The sequence below is a fragment of the Myxine glutinosa genome, chromosome 1 (assembly GCF_964187855.1).
Source record: "Myxine glutinosa chromosome 1, kmMyxGlut1.1, whole genome shotgun sequence".
Taxonomy (NCBI): domain Eukaryota; kingdom Metazoa; phylum Chordata; class Myxini; order Myxiniformes; family Myxinidae; genus Myxine; species Myxine glutinosa.
The window spans coordinates 284,751,150-284,776,830 of record NC_136261.1 but is presented as its reverse complement, the minus strand read 5'-3'; the positions used below and the strand labels follow the sequence as shown (position 1 = coordinate 284,776,830).

The 25,681-nt window shown below is 43.9% G+C and overlaps 1 protein-coding gene across 2 annotated transcripts in view; it reads left to right on the top strand.

The window, feature by feature from the left end:
- Positions 1-25,681, top strand: part of LOC137438659 (PR domain zinc finger protein 15) — a 179,814-nt gene that overhangs the window by 95,118 nt on the left and 59,015 nt on the right. For both annotated transcript variants that reach the window (XM_068133897.2, XM_078767164.1), the window contains exon 12: positions 7,070-7,157. In XM_068133897.2, coding sequence (XP_067989998.1) covers positions 7,070-7,157 — 88 coding nt within the window. The remainder of the gene's footprint in view (positions 1-7,069; positions 7,158-25,681) is intronic.

The window sequence follows — 25,681 nt, the reverse complement described above, 5'->3', positions numbered from 1 at the left end:
ATCGTGGCATTTTTCCAACGCCACTTCTAATAACAAAAGTAATAACAACATTTATGATCATAGCATAATATTAATGTTATTACAAAACAATATTAATAGTAATAATACCCCCCACCCCCCTCACTCCCTCCTCAAGGGTTTTTTTTATCCTTGGACAAACGCCATGTTAACGTTTATAAATAACTTATCATCGCGTTTCGTGAGGGCACTCCAAAAATATTATAAACCACAAACACGTATGATTATCTTATAAGCAGTCGCTACGAAACTCGGGGTGTGCTTAGTTACCAAGCAGCTAGCTTGCATTTGTGAAGCCGGCCATTCCTTATCAACAGTTTTGAATGGAGTGCTTGATTGAATGCTTAAGCCACTTAGCAAGTGCTCCACATGAAACCTGGTAACTGAACATACCCCTGACATTCTCAGTTGAGCATGTGTAGGTACAGGGAGTGAGTAGTTCGATACATAGATCTACTGTAATGTATATACCCCAGAGAGGATAAAAACATGACCCTTCCTGCTGCTTCCCTATGGAGTGGGTGTTCTAGTTCTATAAATTTGAAAATGGTTATGTGACCTACAGTGGGCTGCAAAAGTATTCACCCCCTCCAAAGTTTTCAAAGTTTGATGCCACCTCAGCTTATTTCATGATGCTTTCAAATCAAACTTAATATATAGAATCTTCACAAACGACAAATATATATGAATCTCCAAAGTGACAAAGCAAAAAAAAAAAACGCAGATACAACGTGAATAAGTTGGCTTAACAGAGAAAATCAGCAACGATGCAAACCCTTTGCGTAATTAACCCTAAATCGCGTCAAAGCAAATTATTTGTTTCAACGGTTACAAAATAAGTGTAATAGGTTTCACCTTTTAGTAATCAGTGGTTTAACTTAAAAATTAAGCTCCCCCACTTATATAAGGAGTTTTACCGTACAACTCACATGGTCAACCAATAAAGTAAACCTGAAGACCAATGAGATTTCCAAATAAGTCAGACATAAAATGGTGGAGAAGCACCGCTCAGGAGAGGGTTAAATTATGATTTCAAAAGTCACTCGTTATCACTTTGAGCATGGTGAAATCTATCATTAAGAAGTGGAAGACGCATCATACCACCAAGACTCTACTCATATCAGGTCGCCCATCAAACTCAGCAGTCTGGCAAGCAGGAAACTGGTTTGTGATGCCACTGTGAAGCAAACAATGACTTTGAAGGATCTGCAAGGCTCTATGCCTGAGTTGGGGATCAGTGTTCATCAATCAACAATATCCCGTTCCCTTCACAAAGCTGGCTTCATTCCAAAGCTGGCTTCACAAAGCTATCGGCAGGTGTCAAGAATAAAGCCATTACTGAAAAGATGCATCTAAAAACTCTTAATGCTTGATCCTGAGAAAGATTTCATCCCAAAAACTCCAAAAATCTTAATGATACTGTCGGCATACGGAGAAGCATTTTGTGGTAAGACGAGACAAAAATTGAACTTTTTGGTCGAAGTTCAAAGCGTTACATTTAGTGCAAGACTAACTTTGCACATCACCCAGTCAACACCTTCCTGTCAAGCATGGTGGTGGCAGCATCATGTTATGGGGCTGCTTTTCATCATCAGGCACTAGCAAGCTTGTCAGGATTAAAGGGACAATGGATGGTTCAAAGTACAGGAGAATCATTGATAAAAACCTGCTTGAGTCAGCCATGCATCTGAAACTGTGCAGAAGATTCACATTTCAGCAGGACAATCATCTGAAGCACTAAGGTAAAGCCACACTGGCTGAATAATAAGAAAATAAATATTTTTGAATGGCCTAGTCAGAATCCTGACTTGAACCCAATTGAACATTTATGGTGAGACTATGGTGAGACTTGACCTCCGCTTCCGGTTTCTCGATTGAGGTGGCGACTTTTGTTCTCTCCGGGCATCAAAAGTGAAGTATTTTTTCCATTCGTGTGTTTGTCAAATTTCCACTCGTTATTTTATCCTCGATGCGTTATTGTTTGTTTCTCTTTAGTTTTGGTTTGAATTTCCTGTAACTCGTAATGAATTAATCGTTTTCTGTTCGCTCCGCATGTGCGGCCTTGTGGCCTTGTAGCCTGAGGCTTCCCCCGTCGAAGTTTGTTGACTTAAGTTCCTTCCTTCGCTGTTTTTGCTTGGTTCGTAGATTTTTCCCTTCTCCCCCGAACTTCCCCGAACATCTACTCTTTGTCTAATGTTTTAAATCCCCCCCCCCCCCAACCCCCAAAAAACAAACAAAAAAAACCAAAACATTTATTTCCTTTTCTCCACGTGTGCTGTTGTCTCATCGTGTGCTTCTGTCCACGTGCGCTGTCTCGCCCCGCCCCCATTATCTCCTTGCCTTCCACCTTTTGCCCTGTTCACGTGACTCGTCGTTGTCCCTCTAGGCTTCCGCTCCCCGTCAGTATTTTGTGAATACTGTGCATGATTGTTTTTCACGGCTTTGTTTAAATATTATTTAAATATGTTTAAAATTTCCCCTGCAACGTTTTATTCAGTGGTATATTGCAACACACTGTTTTTCTTTCTATTTAAAAGGTTTTTTTCAATTTCCTCTGCAACTCATGCCACTTCAAAAAAAAATTCAATCTCTTACAAATCTTTCTCCCTACATGCTCTAAACTCACCTTCATTCCACCCCTCCTCTATCGTTCTTAAACGGATCTCTAACTTGAAAATCACAATAAACCCAATTTGTAATAAATGTTCGTCTTTCATTAATCATCCACTTTCTAAACTAACCCCCTTCCCCTTCCCCTTCAAAACTCCCGACTCGCCACTCCCCTTCAAAACTCCCCCCCAACCCCTCCCCTTCAAATCTCCCCTCCCCCCCCCTCTACAATCCCTATCCAATTCTCCCCCCTCCCCCCTCCTCCTCAAAGCTGCCTCCTCCCCACTTCGTCTCCCTTATATCTCATACCTCCACCTCCCCAAACCTTCTACTTTCCTCTGCCCCCCCCCCCCCCCCCTCAAACAACCCCTCACTGTGCCTCATCCCATCACCATCAAACCTTTTGTCCTCCTCATACTTCCCCTTCTTGTAACTCTTCTGTAATCTCTGACACATTATCAACTGCTCTCCCTACCTCCCCCTCTCATCCTTCATCTGACCCTACCCCTCCCCTCCCCTGTCCTGCACCCGATGCTGCCCCTCTCTCTCTTCATTAACGGTATGGACCTCAAACATCCGGGGCCTTCGCTCAAACCTGATTGATCTCTCCATTCAGGTTGCTTCTGACAATCCAGACTTGATCTGCTTAACAGAAACTTTCCTCCTTCAAGATGTCTCTGATTCCTTAATATCTCTTCCTGGTTACTCCCTCCTCGATATGATATACCTGAGCCTCGTCCTGGTGGTGGGGTTGCTGTCTTTATCAAAAACTCTCTTCCTCGCTCTCCTTGCACTGCCCTCTCTCCACCCCACCCCCAGGAGTACCTCTGGCTACGGCTTCCTCTCCGCTCCCACCTTTTGTTCATGTGTTCTGTACCGTCCTCCAAACAGTGATAACTCCATTTACATTTCGCTGTCTGACAACATGGACCAACTTCTATCCACTCATCCCAACGCTCTCTTCCTCATATGTGGCGACTTCAACTGTCATCATGCCAGCTGGCTGGGTGTGGGTTCCTCTCTCACCAGCCATGGCATCTCAGCAAAGGACTTCTGCGACTCATTGGGACTGACACAATCAGTCAATTTCCCGACCCGGATCTCAGTCAATGGAGTATCTTCTCTTCTAGACTTGGTTATGACAAACTTCCCTGCAAATGTCTGCTGCTCTTCTTCTGCTCCAATTGGTTCTTCTGATTATATGCTTGTTAAAGTGGACATCTCTCTGGCCATTCTCAGAGAGCCTCCTCAGCGTCGACGAGTCTGGAATTTCACTCAGGCCAACTAGCACGGTCTTCAAGCAGCCATCAATCATTTGGACTGGTCTCCCATCTCTACTGCCTCTGACATCAATTCTTCCTGGGAATTTTTCCAAAGCAAACTGCTCTCTCTCATGCACAGATTTATCCCATCTCGTCTTCAGTTGTCTTACCCTTCCTCCCATCCATGGTATACTGAATCTTGTGGTGAGGCAGTTGCCCAGAAACAACTTGCCTTTGCCTCCTGGAAAGCAAATCCAACGGAAGGAAATCTCATTTCCTTTCACAAAGTCCGAAACAAGTGTGTGTCCACCCTCAGGAGAGCCAGGAAACAATATCTATTCACTCTCAAGACCGATCTCTCAAATCAGTTTCTGGTGTTTGTTCCCCCTCCATCCCCTCCCTTACCTCAAATGGCTACACAGTTGACACCGCACATGACAAAGCCGAATGCCTAAACTCTGTGCTTGCCTCAAAATATTGTGTCCCAAAGCTATCTCTCTTTGTTCCCAACTGCTCCTGAACTCTGTGTCCTTCTCTCCTGACAAGGTGGAGAAGTTTTTGTCAAACCTCGACTCTGATTCTGCAACTGGACCAGACGGCATCAGCCCACGGGTCCTAAAATCCTGCCCTGCCGCTCTATGTCACCCTCTCTCTGTTCTCTTCACCCTCTCTCTGTTCTCTTCACCCTCTCTTTTGCTCAAGGTCATCTGCAATCTGCTTGGAAATCAGCAAACATTACCGCTTTACACAAAAATTGTGCAAAAACAGACCCTTGCATCTACAGACCAATCAGCCTGCTCTCAATTATCAGCAAAGTCATGGAATCTATCATTGCTTCGGGTATCAAATCCTTCCTCTTCTCAAATGGCTTGATCTCCGATCATCAATTTGGATTCAGACCAGGTCATTCTACTCTGGACATGCTGCTTCTGGTCTCAACAATGGATGGAGGTCCTCAATGCCAAACAGGAAATCAGAGCTGTCTCCCTCGACATATCACGTGCCTTCGATACAGTCTGGCACCCAGCTCTGCTCACCAAACTCTCCTCCGATGGTATCCACGGAAATCTCCACGCATGGCTTGCGGACGTCCTCTCTGGTCATAGTCAACGTGTGGCCCTGAATGGATTTCTCTCATCTCCCCTTCCTGTTCAGGCTGGAGTTCCCCAAGGCAGTGTTCTGGGCCCTATGCTTTTTCTGGTCTTCATCAATGATCTCTCCGACTCTCGGGAATATCCTCTCTGTCTCTTTGCTGATGACTCCACTCTCTGCTGCTCCATTCCTTATCCCTCATATTGGCCGTCTGCAGCCTCCTCACTCTCTGCAGACCTGGACAAAATCACAGACTGGTCAAACAAGTGGAACATGTCTTTCAATCCTGACAAATCTCACACTCTTACTATGTATCTCCGAAAAGACCGACTCGACAACCCTCCCATCTATTTTCTCAACAATCCTCTCCAAGAAGTTCTGTCGCTCAAGCTTTTGGGTCTCACTATCTGCCATGATCTTTCCTAGGAAAACCACATTTCCAAGCTGGCCTCCAAAGCCAGTCGCCGACTGAGCATCCTCCGTCGGGCGAAGTCCTTCCTTGGCACACCTGAGCTCCTCACCACATACAAGGCTTTCATCCGCAGCTCAATGGAATACTGTTCCCCCCTCTGGGTCGGTGCTCCTGCCTCACACCTAGCTCGGCTTCACGCTGTTGAAACCAAAGTTTTCAGAATCATTGGAATCTCCTGCGATGAAGCCAACTCCGAGGGCCTTTCACTCACTCACTGCAGACAGGTTGGTGGTCTTTCTGTCTTCTACCGACTCCTCTCCGGCCTTGCTCCCCCAGCTCTCTCTGTGCTCTGTCCCCCAAATATTCCTATAGGTCGCACAAGATCTACCAGCAACCCTATTATGGTTAAATTGCCAAAATCAAGACTCTCTGCTCACCTTCACTCTTTCATTCCTCTTTTCTCCCGCCTCTGGAACAAACTCCCCCACTCTCGTCAATCCCGCTCCTCCCTCCATGTCTTTAAAACAGCTGTTCATCACCATCTCTTATCTTCCCCCATCCAAAACCTTGATCTTTTCTACCCCCGCTAATTCATTCCAGATCCACTTTTTTGAAATTCCAAATTCTTCCCTGGAAGTCCTTGCAGTGTCCATGTGTTTTCTACCTCTCCCACCTTCCCCCAAGCCCTCTCCCTCCCACAGATCTCTCTATGTCCCTGCTCTCAAATGTTGTGTTTGTGTCCTTCCCCCTCTCTCCCCATCTTGTCTACCTCTCCCCTTATTATATGTTTTACGTGTCGGTTTGACTTTTTGTGTGATTAATGTTAGCTCTTTCACGAGCCTCGACCTTGTATACAAAAAAAGAAAGAAAAAAAGACCAGTCCATCAACGATCTCCATGAAACTTAGCAGAACTAGAGCAATTTTCACGTGAAGAATTGGTAAAAATTTCACCATCACACTGCAAAGCTGGTCGAGACCTTCCCAAAAACACTCAGGAGTAAATGCTGCAAAATGTGCTTACACCAAGTACTGACCTAAGGGGCTAAGTACTTTTGCAACCAGTGAATTTTGATTTGTACATGGTTTTTGCAGGTATTCGTGGCATGTAACCTCCTTCTACTATAAGTGTTTAGTTTGATCTCTTCAGTTACGTACAAAAAAGTTCATTTGGAAAATTTGTTTCAAAATAATTCATAATTCATCTAAATGTGGCAATATTGGTAGGGGGTCAATACTTTTGCAGGCCTCTGTTTCTATTATGGCTTTATTTACTTATGATAAAAAAATCATTTTTATTTTCATTTTAATCTTGCTTACATTTTATCTACCCCCAAACCCTTTTCCAAAAATAATTTAGTTTACAATTTCCTTCTGTCTCAATGCTCCTTTGCTCCTTTCGTAATCAAAAATTTTTGTCTCGATTTATCATCCCTTCTACTCCGCTTTTTCATTCATCACTTCCTGTTCCACTCTTCTGTCTCCCAATAACAAATTTATATCTCATGTACAATGGAAACTTTTTGTTGTGGCATAAGATTCTTATCCTTTGTGTGATCTTATATTTTGTGTGTTCCCCTACATTAACTATTGTTACAAATATTATTTTCGAATTTGGGTCATTTTATTGTTGCTTTGAAAAAAAATGCTTTTTAAAAATTCACTCCATTATTTTAGGTGGATGAAGAGTTTCCTTTGCAGTGTTCTGCTTGTCTGAAAGCTTTTCGTTGCCAAAACACTCTCCAGCAACACAACTGCCAAACAGGTGAGGTTGAGCTTCTGCAGAAAATATTAATGTGACTACAGACTTGGCATTTAATATGGAATATATATTTTTTCTTGACTTGGGTTTACTTTCTGAACTCGGTATATCAATCTGGTGAGTTTATTTTACCCTTCGGTGATGTCTTTGTTGAAAGAACCATGTCACTGATTGTCTTTTGCAGCAAGAAGTCAATAACAGGATTATATCACAGGTGGCGTGACAAAATGTAAGGACAGGTACATTTGACGATTGGCTTCACAATCGGGTATATAAGGGTTGTTGCGTTCTGTATTAGTGGAAAACAACTGCTGCACGTCTACAAAAGTTATTGCCGTTTCCTCTGGAGATGGTCCGTCAACTTGACAATGCTGTTTGTCATGGAGTGGTGGCTTTACGAAATTCTGGCATGAAACAGCGTGCTATTGCTCGGCAGTATGGCATCACTCAAGTTCAGGTGTCAAAGATCCTGAAACGAAATGCTCAGAGGGGTGTCCCTACTCCAATACCGAGGCCAAAGTGATGTAAACTGATATCGAACTCAATTCACGGACAGTTCTGTGTTAAACTTCTATACGTTTTCCAGAAGTATCTCTTTATTTTGCACATTAGCCAAAAAAAATTTCAACAAAAACAAAAGCTAAATTATGACTGGGATTACGGACAGTAAAATTACAGTTCAGTACTTCGTGTAACCCCCACGAGCATTCAGGAGAGCACGTACACGTCGAGGCATGTTGTTCACGAGATTTGCCAATGTTTGGACAGGAATCGCTTGCCATGCAGTGACAATAGCCTGCTGCAATTCATGCACAGAGGTCGCTGCTGCTGGTCGCTGCTGCTGCTGCTGCTGCTGCTGGTGGTCGGCTGCTGGTCCAAGTTGTCGATTTGACGCATTAATTCTGCCCACAAGTTCTCTATCGGATTCATATCCGGGTACACGGCAGGCCACCTCATATGCTCTACACCACGGTCAGCAAGAAAGTGTTGGATCATGCGAGCACGATGAGGCCGTGCATTGTCATCTTGGAAGACAAAGTTTCCTCAAAAGGCTGCACGAGCAAATGGAAGCAATGTTTCTTCCAGAATGACCCTGTACTTGAACTGGTTCAGGTTTCCATTCAGAACAACCAGGTCAGTTTTTCCCCCTGCATGAAAAGCAGCCCAAACGGTCACCCCACCACCTCCAACTTGGACTTTTGGCACTATACAATCTTCGTTGTGGGCTTCATGCACTTGTCTGCGCACTCGGGCGCGCCCATCTTGACGATAGACCAGAAATCTAGACTCGTCACTGAAGGTCACGTGATTCCAGTGTCCTGGCTGCCATCGACGGTGCTCTCTGGCCCACTGCAATCGGCGCTGGCGGTGTTGTCTGGTCAGGCGTGGCTTTCTCAGGGGACGCCTGGCACGATAGCCTGCTTGAACCAGTTGTTGGTTGACTAGCCTTCTGGATACAGGCACATTTGTCAGTTGCTGTAACTCAGTAACCCCCACGAGCATTCAGGAGAGCACGTACACGTCGAGGCATCCTGTTCACGAGATTTGCCAAGGTTTGGACAGGAATCGCTTGTCATGCAGTGACAATAGCCTGCTGCAATTCACGCACAGAGGTGGCTGCTGCTGGTCCAAGTTGTCGATTTGACGCGTTAATTCTGCCCACAAGTTCTCTATCGGATTCATATCCGGGGACATGGCAGGCCACTCCATATGCCCTACACCACGGTCAGCAAGAAAGTGTTGGATCATGCGAGCACGATGAGGCCGTGCATTGTCATCTTGGAAGACAACGTTTCCTCAAAAGGCTGCACGAGCAAATGGAAGCAATGTTTCTTCCAGAATGGCCCTGTACTTGAACTGGTTCAGGTTTCCATTCAGAACAACCAGGTCAGCTTTGCCCCCTGCATGAAAAGCAGCCCAAACGGTCACCCCACCACCTCCAGCTTGGACTCTTGGCACTATACAATCTTCGTTGTGGGCTTCATGCACTTGTCTGCGCACTTGGACGCGGCCATCTTGACGATAGACCAGAAATCTAGACTCGTCACTGAAGGTCACGTGATTCCAGTGTCCTGGCTGCCATTGACGGTGCTCTCTGGCCCACTGCAATCGGCGCTGGCTGTGTTGTCTGGTCAGGCGTGGCTTTCTCAGGGGACGCCTGGCACGATAGCCTGCTTGAACCAGTCGTTGGGTGACTAGCCTTCTGGATACAGGCACATTTGTCAGTTGCTGCCACTCAGCCCTAAGCCGATTAGCTGACTTGGTACGGCCATTGCAGACTAACCGGTGCAGCTGGCGATCATCTCTCCTTGTGGTTCTGCGTGGACGTCCTGGCCTCGGTATTGGAGTAGGGACACCCCTCTGAGCATTTCGTTTCAGGATCTTTGACACCTGACCTTGAGTGATGCCATACTGCCGAGCAATCCTTTGTTTTCACTGACGTCACAGTTACCCATCTCGCATTGCGCGGCGGCCATTTTTATACCCAAGCTAATCTGTCCGTGTGCGCTGATATTGATTTGTTGCGTTGGTTTATGGTGAATGCGGATCGCAAAAAGTCTGTTTTATAAAGTAATTTTGTTTGTTTTGTCACGTTCATGTGGAGTGTGGTGCCATCTAGTTTATATTACGTATTGTTGCCCAACAAACACAGAACATTCGGTTTAAGTTTGCCGTGGACCAGTGAACTGGTGAACACCTGGGCAGTGGGTCAACCTGCAACCAACTACCTGTAGAACAGACTTGGAGTGTACGTAAGGATACGGTAGATCCAGGCTTGAGTATGGCTAGCAGTGCGAGTGCCAACCTTGGCTACCAAGAGACGCTCCCCCCGGACGTTCTTGTTCGTTACAAAGAGAAGATTTCTGTCATTGGGTGTGACCCTTATGGTCTATCAAATGATCAATTTGAGAAGAATGTGAGCAAGTGGCCTCAGGTGACCCACATCGACGTGATCAACTACCTGTTGTTCAGCAAATCGGCCTATACCAAAGATGAGTTGAAGAAGTATAAATCCCTCGAGGCATACAGGTTGTACCAAGATGGATGGGTGCGACAAATCCTACACAAAGAAGTGAATGACGTCCACTTGATTCGATCCAAGGTATTAATATATTAAACAAACATGTATTTTTTAAAGCTGCTTGTGTTAATGTTATGGACCTGATTGAGTAAGTGCCCTCCATTTGTTCAAAAACCACTGCAGTTTTAAGCTGTGCATGCATGTGTGCATACTTTGTAGACATGTGACGCACAGTGCGAAGTGAGTGCCGCCATGTGTGCTTTGTGCGTATGGCCATAAGTCATCACCTATATATTTGTATGGTTATACAATGAAACATGTTCTTACTTACTGTTAACAAAATGCTCGGAGCAGGCAGGTGTGCGATCCCACTGTGATTCTGTTTGGATGTCACTGCGATTGATGGCAGCCTTCCACAAACGCCGCCTCTCTTCACTTAAATTTCTTGTTTCCTCACCCTGATTCAGTAGAAGTTTGGGCGTTTTGTAAAACTTGACTCCTGGCCTAACGCCTGGCCTGTTTGAACAACGAAATACGCCGCAAATTGGCATGACTGGTCGTGAACAAAAACTATTTAATGTGAATCCGCTGACGACGTTGTTCGAGAGGGTATCAAAATGGCCGAGGTGTCCCAGGGTGCCCTGCGCGCGTGCTCCGATGACGTCACAAGAAAACAAGCAATAGCATGCTGTTTCATGCCAGAATTTCGTAAAGCCACCACTCCATGACAAACAGCATTGTCAAGTTGACGGACCATCTCCAGAGGAAGCGGCAATAACTTTTATAGACGTGCAGCAGTTGTTTTCCACTAATACAGAACGCAACAACCCTTATATACCTGATTGTGAAGCCAATTGTCAAATGTACCTGTCCTTACATTTTGTCATGCCACCTGTGATATCATCCTGTTATTGACTTCTTGCTGCGAAAGACAATCAGTGACATGGTCCTTCAACAAAGACATCACCGAAGGGTAAAATTAACTCACCAGATTGATATACTGAGTTCAGAAAGTAAACCCAAGTCAAGAAAAAAAAAATATTCCATATTAAATGCCAAGTCTGTATATTGTCATTGTTGATATGTTTGGTATGTATAAAGTTTCTCGCACTATTTGTTTTGGTTCAGAAATTAATATAACACCATCTTTTACTGAGGATGTGGCCGGAGCATAGGCCTCAGTAAAGTACGTGATGCACAAAAAAAGTGAACATTAAATTCACCAACAATTTTGTGATTCTTCCTAAGACATTTCAGCACTTGCGAACTATTCAATGATGGGTCTCATCCTTATTGGAAGGATAAAAGGATTTCGAAAAGGACCATAATCGGGGAGACCTTCCACAGAATGATATTACGGCGATATAATGAATTTTTTTTTTTTTGCAATTTCTAAGTCTGATGCAAGAGCTGCCAAACACACTCACATATGAACAGAGACAGCAGACAACACAGGACTACACATTAGCCAAACTCTGCCTTTGATGTTGAGGGAAGTTACTTTCTGGAATACACTGTGTGACAGTGCCGCCATCTGGTGGTGTCTCTTTTCTCTCCCTACTCAATGGAGCACTTTCAGGGAGAAATCTCTCTTCCAAGGGATGCCAGCCAAACATGGCCTATGATCTTGAGGGAAGTTACTTTCTGGAACACACTGTGTGACAGTGCCGCCATCTGGTGGTGTTTCTTTTATCTCCCTAATCAATGGAGCACTTTCAGAGAGAAATCTCTCTTCCAAGGGATGCCAGCCAAACACGGCCTTTGATCTTGAGGGAAGTTACTTTCTGGAACACACTGTGTGACAGTGCCGCCATCTCGTGGTGTCGCTTTTCTCTCCCTAATCAATGGAGCACTTTCAGGGAGAAATCTCTCATCCAAGGGATGCCAGCCAAACACGGCCTTTGATCTTGAGGGAAGTTACTTTCTGGAACACACAGTGTGACAGTGCCGCCATCTGGTGGTGTCGCTTTTCTCTCCCTAATCAATGGGGCACTTCCAGGGAGAAATCTCTCATCCAACGGATGCCAGCCAAACACGGCCTTTGATCTTGAGGGAAGTTACTTTCTGGAACACACTGTGTGACAGTGCCGCCATCTAGTGGTGTAGCTTTTCTCTCCCCCATTCAATTTGGCACTTTCAGGGAGAAATCTCTCTTCCAAAGGATGCTAACCCATGGGGCTTATCCTCTAAAAGCTTAGCATCAAACAAGGAAACTGCATGTACTATGTATTTTAAAAGTCTTTCATATGACTCATCCAGCGTCAAAATCAAAACTGCCAACCTCCCAGACCCGGAGCAGATGCTCCAATTTAATTGCTATGTCACTGAATCTGGTGAATTTGCCGAACCGACATGTATCATGGTGACAACATAATATTGTACACCGCTCCTTTTATATTCCATCTCCAGGCGCAGCATGACTGGGGCCTGGCGATGACGCGCATTGAATGGGAGTACTCAGTTTTCACTCCAGTTGTTTGTTACCCTCACCTGAGGAGAGGGTATTGCATTTGAGTCCGTTTGTTTGTCTGTTTGTTACTTGCCGGAAAATATTCCGGCAAGTATGTTGGTTGGTTGGTTTGTCTGTTTGTCTGTCTGTTTGTGCGCAGTACTACGTCTACATCGTTGCACATAGAATCGCCATACTTTACACACATATTTGTCTTGCCCTGGAATAGACTGTGCCCAATTTTTAACTCTCTAGGACCAAGGCCTCCATTATGAAGTCAGAATTCGATAATTCGACAAGTATAAAACTTCATCCAATCAAGATGCAATTTCTTGAGCGCCATGTCAGCATAAACTGGTGGAGAAAAAAAATAATGACGTCATCGGTCACGTAGTTCGGCCGCCATTTTGGAAAAACTGAAAACATTTGCACCTCCACAGTCACGTGAAAAAGTAAGTACACCCCATGTAAAGTTTTGACTTTTTCAACATATTTCAACATACAGCTATTTGATCTTCATTTCAACAATATTGATAGATAAAGGTGATATAATATAACAAATATCATGAAACATTTAGATTTTGTAGTCCATTGTATAATTTAAATAAACATAAATGCAAATTTCGCATGTGGAAAAAGTAAGTACACCCTTGGCTCTAATAGGTGGTATTGCCCCCTTTGGCAGAAACAACCTCAAGTAGGCGTTTCTTATAACTGTCTACCAGTCTCTGACATCGACTGGGAGAAATTTTTGCCCACTCCTCCATGCAGAATTCTTTCAGCTGTGCGATGTTTGAGGGATTTCTTGCATGCACAGCTCATTTCAAATCCCCCCACAACATCTCGATGGGATTTAGATCCGGGCTTTGACTTGGCCATTCCAGAACCCTCCATTTCTTTCTTATCAGCCATTCCTTGGTGGATTTACTGGTATGTTTAGGGTCATTGTCATGTTGCAAGGTCCACCTTCGATTGAGCTTCAACTTTCCGACAGATGGCCTCACATTATCCTCAAGCACCCTCTGGTACAATGAAGAATTCATAGTGGATTATATGATGGTGAGGTGCCCAGGCCACTGATGCAGCAAAGCTGCCCCAAATCATAATATTTCCACCACCACGCTTTACAGTTGGCATCAGGTTATTGTGGTCAAATGCTGTCTTTGGTTTTCACCAAACATGTCTTCTGGTACTGTGGCCAAATAGCTCCACCTTTGACTCATCTGTCCAGAGCACATTGTTCCAGAAGTGCTGGTCTTTGCCTCGGTGTTCATTGGCAAACTTTAGTCTTGCCCTGATGTTCTTTCTGGACAGCAAAAGTTTCCTCCTGGCACACCTCCCATGTAGATCAAATTTGTGCAGCCTCTTTCTAATGGTAGACTGGTGCAGTGGTGCACTTTGACATCAACAGTGGCAAGAGCTACCTATAGGTCCCGTGATGACATTCTGGGGTTCTTAGAGACTTCTTTCAGCATCTTGCGGTCTGCTATCGGGCTGAACTTGCTGGGGCGGCCTGGCTTGAACAAGTTGGCAGTTGTTTGGAATCTTTTCCACTTGTAGATGATCTTCCGGACAGTCGAATGATTGATTTAAAATTGTTTGGAGATCTTTTTAAATCCCTTCCCAGACTCGTAGGCATCTATAACCTTCTTTCTGAAGGCCTCAGAGAGCTCTTTTGAGCTAGCCATGGTGTCGCTCGGTTTAAATAAGACAGTTTCCTCCAAGATCCTCTCTAACGATGTTCTAATCATTTGCACCTAAGCTGGTGCACCTGATTCAAATTTTAGGTATTTGAAGTGGTGATAAATGTAGGGGTGTACTTACTTTTTCCACATGCGAAATTTGCATTTATGTTTATTTAAATGATACAATGAACTACAAAATGTAAATGTTTCAAAATATTTGTTATATTATATCATCTTTATCTATAAATATTGTTGAAATGAAGATCAAATAGCTGTATGTTGAAATATTTTGAAAAAGTCAAAACTTTACATGGGGTGTACTTTCTTTTTCACGCGACTGTATATCTCCGAAAGCACTGAATAGAAAAAATTGAGACATGGCTCATTGTAAAGAACGCTCCATGTGGAATAATATCTGTGAATGATGATGTCATCGGTGCCTCCATTATGACGTCATAATGTGACAAGTACTAAACTTCATCCGATCAAGATGAAATTTATTGAGCATAATCTAGGAATAAATTAGTGGAGAAAAAAATGAACGATGACGTCATCGGTTACGTGGTTTGGCCGCCATATTTGTTTTAACACAAAAGCCTTTAAAAAAACCACTGAAAATACATCCTGGCAAGGGTTTGCAATCTCTGATTGCTCTTTCATGTTTTATTTCTTGCTTGTCCGGGTTCTATCTCAGCCGTCCTTTGAGCTTGGAACCTGAAATTTCGGCACAATAGTGAGCAAGTACTTTGGCAAAAACTGATTTTTTTGTTTTGGAATTAATTAATTAATTGCTCAGTTACTTCATTATTATCGATTAATTAAGTATTTATTTATTTCCTTTCTCATCTGGACATTATCTCAGGCACCTTTTGGGTGAGGAAGCTGATATTTGGACATGACAATGAGCAAGTGATTTGGCTGTAAAGGCTATTTTTGATTTATTGATTAATCAATGAATATATTAATTATTTAATTATTGGATTGATGATTTAATTGATTAATTTTTTTAAGTTACACATTCGGATGAAACTGTTGTGGTTTAGGTATTCTATTAGCCAATTGATCAATTATTTAATTATTTTATGATTATTATTTATTTATTTTCATTATTAATTATTTATTTATTTTCTTTTTCAACTGGGCAATATCTCAGGCGCCTTTTGAGCTTGGAAGCTGATATATGGACATGACAGTGACCAAGTAATGCCGGAATGTCTATAAAGGATATTTTTGATTTATTGATTAATCAATCGATTAATTATTTATTGATTAATCAATTAGTTATTTAATTTTTTAGATTAATGACTTATTTAATTAATTTTCAAAAAGTTATAGCTTCGGATGAAGCACTGGTGGTTTAGGTATGCTATTAGCCAATTGATTAAGAAAATATTTTATAATCACTATTTATTGATTTGAATTATGCAATTAATCAATCAATTATTGTACACCTCTCCCTCCCAATACAGTCTCTATGTGCTAGGCTGGAGGATGTTATTTATTTGGCATGGGGGCGGTGTACTTTGAATGTATCTGTACTTGTTTGGTGTTTTTGTTGGGAAGGTGACGCTTTCTTGGAACGCATCATTGATGGAGACAAAATCTGATTTTGCAACTGCAAACTCGAACCATTGTTCAGCAGTGTGGAAAGGGCTGACTTCTATCCCTGCAAAAAAACAGGCCAAATGCCTGCAAGTGTTGGTTGAATTGCTCCACTGACAAAGGGCCAACACTTAATGTCAGCCTCCCCTCATTTATCACTGCAGTGAACATACTCTCATAAACGTAGAGTTAAACAAAAATCCATATTTCAATAATTAACCTTCTTTGGTTCATGAACGTGGTTCACCTGTGTCGTGACAAACGGCTATCAGCAGTTCCACAACTTGATGCTTTTTCATTCCGTTGCTGATTTTTCATTCCCTTGCTGATAAGCACTGTCTCAGGTTGGTCCAAGTTTAACTCTGCTTTCATAAAATGTTTAGATAATGTATATAGATTGCATAGTTGTGTATTTCTCTTTGGTTAAGTGTTTTGCAACTATTTGCAATTTGTTTTTATTCCAAACAACATACTATGCTTTGGGAAGACTGTCTCTTCATGTGAAATTGAAGACTTGTAATGTATATTGGTTGGTCACGCAAAGCGAAAGGCGGGGTTAAGCAATTGGTTCATGTCCATCCGTATGTCTTATCAGTTTATAATCGTCAGTTATGATGGGGGAACAGCTTAATTTAATTGAATGTTATATTTTTTTTCCACGAATCGGAATGTGAATCAGAAGACATCTTTCGTTTTACCGTACTTTGTCTCTGAATTCGGCCCAATCGCACATGCACAGAGGAGTGAGATAATTATTTTACTCTGTTTGTCTGCCTGGCAGTCAAACAAAGTTGAAAGTCATTCCAAACAGGAAACTTACTGCTTTTAAGGACGTCATAATGGACACGTACAACAGGCACGAATAACTAATGCAATTTGTTAGATTGGGTGATGTAATAGACACTGTGAAAAATGAACGTAAAAACCAGAATTCATTTATTTATAACTTTTAAAATCTTGAAGTTTGTTTGAAAATGTCTCTATCTTGAAGTTTGAAAATCTTGAACAAGAATTATATACTTGAAGACTGTAGAATACAAATTGCCTGTCATACTAACAGAAATCTCCAGTTTTGCACTCCAATTTAAAATAATGTTATTTGGGATGGTGTTCAGGACTGCTTCTGGACCACTTCAATAGCACTAAACTTTCAGATTTTTTTTTGCAATGATCATTAAAATCATTATTTTATTGAAAGTGAAGTAACACTGCATGGGGTATTGTGTTCTATTTTATTTATTTATTTTTATTTTTTTTGTATACAAGATCGAGGCTCGTGAAAGAGCTAACATTAATCACACAAAAAGACAAACCGACACACAAAACACAAAAAACAAGGGGAGCGGCAGACAAGATGGGGAGAGAGGGGGAAGGACACAAAAGAGAGGGGGAAGAGGGGGAAGGACACAAACACAACATTTGAGAGCAGGGACATCGGGAGGACTTGGGGGGAGGTGGGAGAGGAATAAAACATATGAACACTGCAAGGACTCTGGGGTGAATTACCGGGGGTAGAAAAGATCAAGGTTTTCGATGGGGGAAGACAAGAGATGGTGGTGAACAGCTGTTTTAAAGACCTGGAGGGAGGAGTGGGATTGAAGGGAGTGGGGGAGTTTGTTCCAGAGGCGGGAGAAAAGGGGAATGAAAGAGTGAAGGTGAGCAGAGAGCCTAGACTTTGGCAGTTTAACCATAAGAGGGTTGCAGGCAGATCTTGTGCGACCTGAAGGAATATTGGGGGGACAGAGCACAGAGAGAGCTGGGGGAGCAAGGCCGGAGAGGAGTCGGTAGAAGACAGAAAGACCACCAACCTGCCTGCGGTGAGTGAGTGAAAGGCCCTCAGAGTTGACTACATCGCAGGAGATTCCAATGATTCTGAAAGCTTTGGCCTCAACAGCGTGAAGCCGAGCAAGGTGTGAGGCAGGAGCACCAGCCCAGAGGGGGGAACAGTATTCCATTGAGCTGCGGATGAAAGCCTTGTATGTGGTGAGGAGCTCAGGTGTGCCAAGGAAGGACTTCGCACGACGGAGGATGCCCAGTCGGCGACTGGCTTTGGAGGCCAGCTTGGAAATGTGGTTTTCCCAAGAAAGATCATGGCAGATAGTGAGACCCAAAAGCTTGAGCGACAGAACTTCTTGGAGAGGATTGTTGAGAAAGTAGATGGGAGGGTTGTCCAGTCGGTCCTTTCGGAGAGACATTGTAAGAGTGTGAGATTTGTCAGGATTGAAAGACATGTTCGACTTGTTTGACCAGTCCGTGATTTCGTCCAGGTCTGCAGAGAGTGAGGAGGCTGCAGACTGCCGATCTGAGGGATGAGGAATGGAGCGACAGAGAGTAGAGTCGTCAGCAAAGAGATAGAGAGGATTTTCAAGAGAGTCAGAGAGATCATTGATGAAGACCAGAAAAAGCACAGGGCCCAGAACACTACCTTGGGGAACTCCAGCCTGAACAGGAAGAGGAGATGAGAGAAACCCATTCAGGGCCACACGTTGACTACGACCAGAGAGGAAGTCCGCCAGCCATGCGTGGAGATTTCCATGGATACCAAAGGAGGAGAGTTTGGTGAGCAGAGCAGGGTGCCAGACCGTATCGAAGGCACGTGAAATGTCAAGGGAGACAGCTCTAATTTCCTGTTTGGCGTTGAGGACCTCCATCCATTGTTGAGAAAGCAGAAGCAGCATGTCCAGAGTAGAGTGACCAGGTCTGAAACCAAATTGATGATCAGAGATCAAGCCATTGGAGAAGAGGAAAGATTTAATATCTGAAGCAATGATGGATTCCATGACTTTGCTGATAATTGGGAGAAGGCTGATTGGTCTGTAGTTGCTGGGATCTGTTTTTGCACCTTTTTTGTGCAAAGCGGTGATGTTGGCTGATTTCCAAGCAGATGGCAGATGACCTTGAGCAAAAGAGAGGGTGAAGAGAACAGAAAGAGGGAGTGAAAGAGCAGAAGAACATGATTTTAGGACCCGTGGGCTGATGCCGTCAGGACCAGTTGCAGAATCAGAGTCGAGGGTTGACAGAAACTTTTCCACCTTGTCAGGAGGAAAGGACACCGAGTCCAGGAGCAGCTGGGTACGACTGGGTACGGTGGGTACAGAGAGGGATGGGTTTGGGACACAAGATTTAGAGGCAAACACAGAGTTGAGGCATTCAGCTTTTTCACGTGCGGAGTCAGCCGTTAAGCCGTTTGAGGTGAGGGAGGGGATGGAGGGGGAACAAACACCAGAAACAGATTTGACCAGACGCCACCAGGATTTGGAAGAGGGAGACAGATAAGAGAGTTCGGTCTTGAGAACGGTGAGATATTGTTTCCTGGCTCTCCTGAGGGTGGACACACACTTGTTTCGGGCTTTGTGAAAGGAAATGAGATTTCCTTCCGTTGGATTTGCTTTCCAGGAGACGAAAGCAAGTTGTTTCAGGGCAACAGCCTCACCACAAGATTCCATGTACCATGAACGGGAGGAAGGGTATGACAACTGAAGACGAGATGGGATAAATCTGTGCATGAGAGAGAGCAATTTACTTTGAAAGAATTCCCAGGATGAGTTGATGTCAGAGGCGGTAGAGATGGGAGACCAGTCCAGATGATTGATGGCTGCTTGAAGACCGTGCCAGTTGGCCTGAGTGAAATGCCAGACTCGTCGACACTGAGGAGGCTCTCTGAGAATGGTCAGAGAGATGTCCACTTTGACAAGCACATGATCAGATGAGCCGATTGGAGCAGAAGAAGAGCAGCAGACATTTTCAGCGAAGTTTGTCATAACCAAATCCAGAAGAGAAGATGCTCCATTGACTGAGATCCGGGTCGGGAAATTGACAGATTGTGTCGGTCCCAGTGAGTCGCAGAAGTCCTTTGCTGAAGAGCCATGGCTGGTGAGAGAGGTACCCACACCCAGCCAACTGGCATGGTGACAATTGAAATCACCACATATGAGGAAGAGAGAGTTGGGATGGGTAGATAGAAGTTGGTCCATATTATCAGACAGTGAGATGTAGATGGAGTCATCGCTGTTTGGTGGACGGTACAACACACATATGAACAAAAGGTGGGAGCGAAGGGGAAGCCGTAGCCAAAGGTATTCCTGGGGGTGAGGTGGAGAGAGGGCAGTGGAGGGCGAGTGAGGAAGAGAGTTTTTTATAAAGATAGCAACCCCACCTCCAGGACGAGGCTCAGGTCTATCATACCGGAGGAGGGAGTAACCTGGGAGAGATACCAAGGCATCAGAGACATCATGAAGGAGGAAAGTTTCTGTTAAGCAGATCACATCTGGTTTGTCAGAAGCAACCTGTATGGAGAGGTCAGTCAAGTTTGAGCGAAGGCCCCGGATGTTTGAGGTCCATACCGTTAATGAAGAGGAAGGGGGAGCATCGGGTCCAGAACAGGGGGGGGAGGGGTAGGGTAAGATGTGGAAGAGGAGGAAGAGGTAGGGAGAGCTGTTGAAGGTGTGTCAGAGATTTCAGAGATTTCAGAATAGCTTGGAGAAAGGGAAGAATGGGGCGGACAAAAGGTTTGATGGAGATTGGGTGAGGCACAGTGAGGTGTTATTTGAGGAGGGGGAAGAGCGAGGCAGAAGGTTGGGGGAGATGAAGGTGAAAGTTGGAAGGGGGAAGAAGCAGGGAGGATGCTTTGAGGAGGAGGGGTGAGGGGTGAGAGGGGAGTCTAGGAGGGGAGGAGCGAGGGAGGGTCTCGGAGGGGAGGGGTGTGGGGGAAGTTTAGGAGGGAGGGGAGGGAAGGGGCAAGGGGGGAGATTTGAAAGGGATGGGTGATGGGGAGGATTTGGAGGGGAGGGGTGAGATTGGATTTTGAAAAGTGTACGATTCATGGGAAACGAACATTTTTTGCAAAATGAGTTTGAGACCTTCGAGTGAAAAATACGTTTGAGGACACTGGAGGAGGGGTGGAGTTCTGGATAGTTTAGGGAATGTAGAAAGGAGGAACAGTAAGAGATGGTATTATATATATTTTTTGGAATGAATAGATTTGGTGAGCAAGACGAAAGCATCCTTTTGTAGGAAAAGAAGAAAAGGGTGTTATAATATATGAGAGAAAATAGTTGTTCAGGGGAGAGATTATACATTTTTAACCGCGTGATCGCGAACGAAGAACGAACGAACAAAAAGAACAACAAATAAACGAATAAGACCTGGGAAGGAAATATTTTTTGGGGATTTTTTTTTTTTTTTTTTGTGAGTCGAGATATTAAACAAGGAGGTACGGGGTGAATGACTGGGACGAAACAGAGAACGAAAATAATTTCAGCGCATTCGACGAATCGCTGAGAGAAAAACAAAACCACAAGGTCGGAGACGGTACGGTAGTCTAAGCCTACGAGTACTAGGCCGCGGAATACTCGATACGCATTAACCGACGATTGTGTATACATGTCCGAAAAATTAGCACCGAAAATTTTCCAAAAGATACGCTATAGGTACAGACACCGAAAGATAGATACAGTCTCGACAAAAACACGATTGTGAAAGATCACTTAGCTTCGAGAGCGTGAGCGCATGGAACAGCTTCGAAAAGACGTGACCTCGCTGTGATCTCAACCTCGCCTCGCTATGAACCCTCTCGTTGCCTCCGCTCCCGAAGGTGGATGGAGGTTATGTTTTCACAACTGTCTGTCTGTGAACAGGATATCTCAAAAGGTGTGGACAGATTCCGACAACATTTGATGAGGATGTTAGGTGTCTGACAAGGACGAAATGATTAGATTTTGGTGAAGATCTGGTTCCAATAATTACCTCCGCCACCAAAGGTGGATGGAGGTTATGTTTTCACCCTGTCTGTCCGTTTGTGAACAAAATATCTCAAAAAGTTGTGGACGGATTCGGAAGAAATTTGGCAGAGATGTAACATATGTGACACCGACGAAATTATTAGGTTTTGGTGAAGATCAGGATATGGATCCGGCTACTAGAATTTTAAAGTGATTCTTCACCATTGGGAGATCGGGCCAAAAACTATACATGGCAGGATATCTCAAAACGTTGTGGACGGATTTGAACAAAACCTGGTGGACTGGTTGGGTGTCTGACAAGGACGATTCGATTCGATTTTGGTGAAGATCGGAATATGGATTCGGATATGAGAATTATTTAATTTTCGAAGTGATTCTTCACCATCGGGAGATGTGGACAAAAACGATACATAGCAGGATATCTCAAAACGTTATGGATGGATTTGGACGAAACTTGTTGGACAGGTTGTGTGTGTGACAAGGAAGAATCGATTCAATTTTGGTGAAGATCCAGATCCGGATCCAGCTAGTGGAATTTTTTTAAGTGTTTCTTCACCATCCATTGAGGGATAAGACCAAAAACGATGTATAGCATGATATGTCAAAACGTTGTGGACGAGTTGTGACAAACCTAGGTGGATGAGTTGGTTAGGTGACAAGAACAAGCCGATTCGATTTTGGTTCAAGTCTAGTTCAATCACCTACAGGTCGCAATTGTAGACCTATCATCACAAAACTTAGCCACCTGGTAGAGGTGGTGTGGCTTTTCTATCCGCACAAGCCAGTAACATATTGGCTTTGAAGCCAAAGCCAAAGACAAAGGTGAAAAAATCGTGAATTTTCATCCAATTGACTTGAAATTCGAACAGAATTTGCATATACAGTGCATTCAGAAAGTATTCAGACCCTTTCATTTTTTCACATTTTGTTATGTTGCAGCCTTATGCTGAAATCGTATAAATTCATTTTTTCCCTCATCAATCTACACTCAATACCCCATAATGACAAAGAGAAAACAGGATTTTAGAAAGTTTTGCAAATTTATTAAAAAGAAAAAACTTAAATATCACATTGACATAAGTATGCAGACCCTTAAGTCAGTCCTTAGATGAAGCACCTTTGGCAGCGATTACAGCCCCGAGTCTTCTTGGGTATGACGTGACAAGCTTTGCACACCTGGATTTGGGGATTTTCTGCCATTCTTCTCTGCAGATCCTCTCAAGCTCTATCAGGTTGGATGGGGACCATCGGTGGACAGCCATTTTCAGGTCTCTCCAGAGATGTTAGATTGGGTTCAAGTCAGGGCTCTGGCTGGGCCACTCAAGGACCTTCACAGAGTTGTCCCTAAGCCACTCCTGCGTTGTATTGGCTGTGTGCTTTGGGTCATTGTCCTGTTGGAAGGTGAACCATCGGCCCAGTCTGAGGTCCTGAGCACTCTGTTTCAGGTTTTCATGAAGGATATGTCTGTACTTTGCTCCGTTCATTGTTCCCTTAACCCTGACCAGTCCCCCAGTCCCTGCTGCTGAAAAACACCCCCACAGCATGATGCTGCCACCACCATGCTTCACCGTTGGGATGGTATTGGGCAGGTGATAAGCGGTGCCTGGTTTCCTCCAGACATGACGCTTAGAATTGAGGCCAAACAGTTCAATCTTGGTTTCATCAGACCACAGAATCTTGTTTCTCACAGTCTGAGAGTCCTTTAGGTGCTTTTTTGCAAACTCCAAGCGGCTTTCATGTGTCTTTCACTGAGGAGAGGCTTCCGTCTGGCCACTCTGCCATAAAGCCCAGATCGGTGAAGTGTTGCAGTGATGGTTGTCCTTCTGGAAGTTTCTCCCATCTCCACACAGGATCTCTGGAGCTCAGCCAGAGTGACCATCGGGTTCTTGGTCACCTCTCTTACCAAGGCCCTTCTCCCCCGATTGCTCAGTTTGGCCGGGTGGCCAGCTCTAGGAAGAGTCCTGGTTGTTCCAAACTTGTTCCATTTAAGAATTATGGAGGCCACTGTGCTCTTGGGAACCATCAATGCAGCAGAATGTTTTTTTGTCGGTTTCCCCAGATCTGTGCCTCGACACAATCCTGTCTCTGAGCTCTGCGGGCAGTTCCTTTGACCTCATGGCTTGGTTTGATATGCATTGTCAGCTGTGAGACCTTATGTAGACAGGTATGTGCCTTTCCAAATCATGTCCAATCAATTGAATTTACCACAAGGGGACTCCAATCATGGTATAGAAACATCACAAAGATGATCAAGAGAAATGGGAGGCACCTGAGCTAAATTTCAAGTGTCATAGCAAAGGGTCTGAATACTTATGTCAATGTGATATTTCAGTTATTTATTTTTAATAAATTTGCCAAACTTTCTAAAATCCTGTTTTCTCTTTGTCATTGTGGGTTATTGAGTGTAGATTGATGAGGGAAAAAATGAATTTAAACGATTTCAGCATAAGGCTGCAACATGACAAAATGTGAAAAAAGTGAAGGGGTCTGAATACTTTCTGAATGCACTGTATTTAGTCACTGAATTGGTTCCCCAATCAAAAGCTAGAAGCCTATTGTTTTGAGGTCAAAAGGGCACAGTTGCATAAAATCGGCAATTTTCATCCGATTGACTTGACATTTGAATATTGGATCAATGAATTGGTTCACCAATCAAAACCAAAAACCTTTTGTTTTTAAGTCCTCCAAAGGGCAAGGTTGCAGTGACTGATTTTGCAAGTACCAATCCATGGCTGATTGTTTGTTCCTTGCAAAATCAAAGATTTGCAAGTATATTGTTTGGTCAGGTTTGTTATTCTGTCTGTCTGTCTGTCTGTTTGTGTGTCAATCGCCTACAGGTCACAATTTTGCTCAGATCTTCACGAAACATAACCACTTGCTAGAGGTAGTCACAAGCTAGAAGCCTATTACTTTTGAGGTAATTAGGTCAGTGTCAAATCAATCATGAATTTTCAATAATAATTCCGGAAATTAATCCAAAAAGCACAGGTGGACTGTGAATCCTTGTCGAGGTGAAGTTTTTATTCGCCCACGTGATTATATCTATTAACTAAATGCTGGTTGAACGTGAGTTGGACTTTGAGTACGTCGATTACATTTTGGTTGACAAAAAATGGAACCACTTGGGCAAATGAAAGATAACAAGCAATGACTTTCACACAGGTGTAGCCCATGTGTTAATTAAGCAAATAACACCCCGGCATGCTTAGGGTCATGTATAAAAATGCTGCACAGGCCTGGTTGCTTATAATTATACTATCTAGCATGGCTGGCTGCAAGAGGAGACCCACTCAAAGCCCCCATCCACAGAGCACGTGTGGTTGCGCAATTAATGTTATCCATATGTCATGGCCTTCTCAACACTAGATCTGTACCCAACTGAGCATTTATGGGATATTTTGGAACGACGCCTGAAACAGCGTTTTCCACCTCCATCAAACAGGTGACCGCATGGTCACGCCGCATGGTAATGGGACTTGACTTGACTTCACGCCTTGACTCTTGACCCCATAATATTGTTGCGGATATGAGGATTGCATTTTTTTTGATTGTGTTGTATTATATTGGAAATGGTGATGAACATTGTTGAATATGGCCCCTCCTGCCTCCAGAGTTGTGTAAAGGTAAAAAGGGCGTCCCGGTAGTTATTCCATGAAACACCACATTGCAGGACCCGATAAAACCCTTGTTCAGTAGCTTATATCTTATTATGTGTTTTAGAGTAAGGCCTTGTCTTCCATTAGAATGACACTCCATTGCACCGAATCAATTAAGAATAGCTCCCCTTCAATACTTCCATTTCCCAGCCAAACTCTCCATCTGCGGGTAAAGCAGTTCACAAGCGTGGGGTGCACGCCCTCTCATTTCGCTGCGATAGTGAATATGTGCTCCGTGCTCTGTTTGAACAGGAGGGGCGGGGTCGCCAGGGAGAGGCAAGCCCAGGGCGCGCCACGAAGGGCGGGGCTGTTCAGCCCCATGCCCAAATAAGGAAACAAGCCCGTGGCTCGCCACGAGGGGCGTGCCGTCGG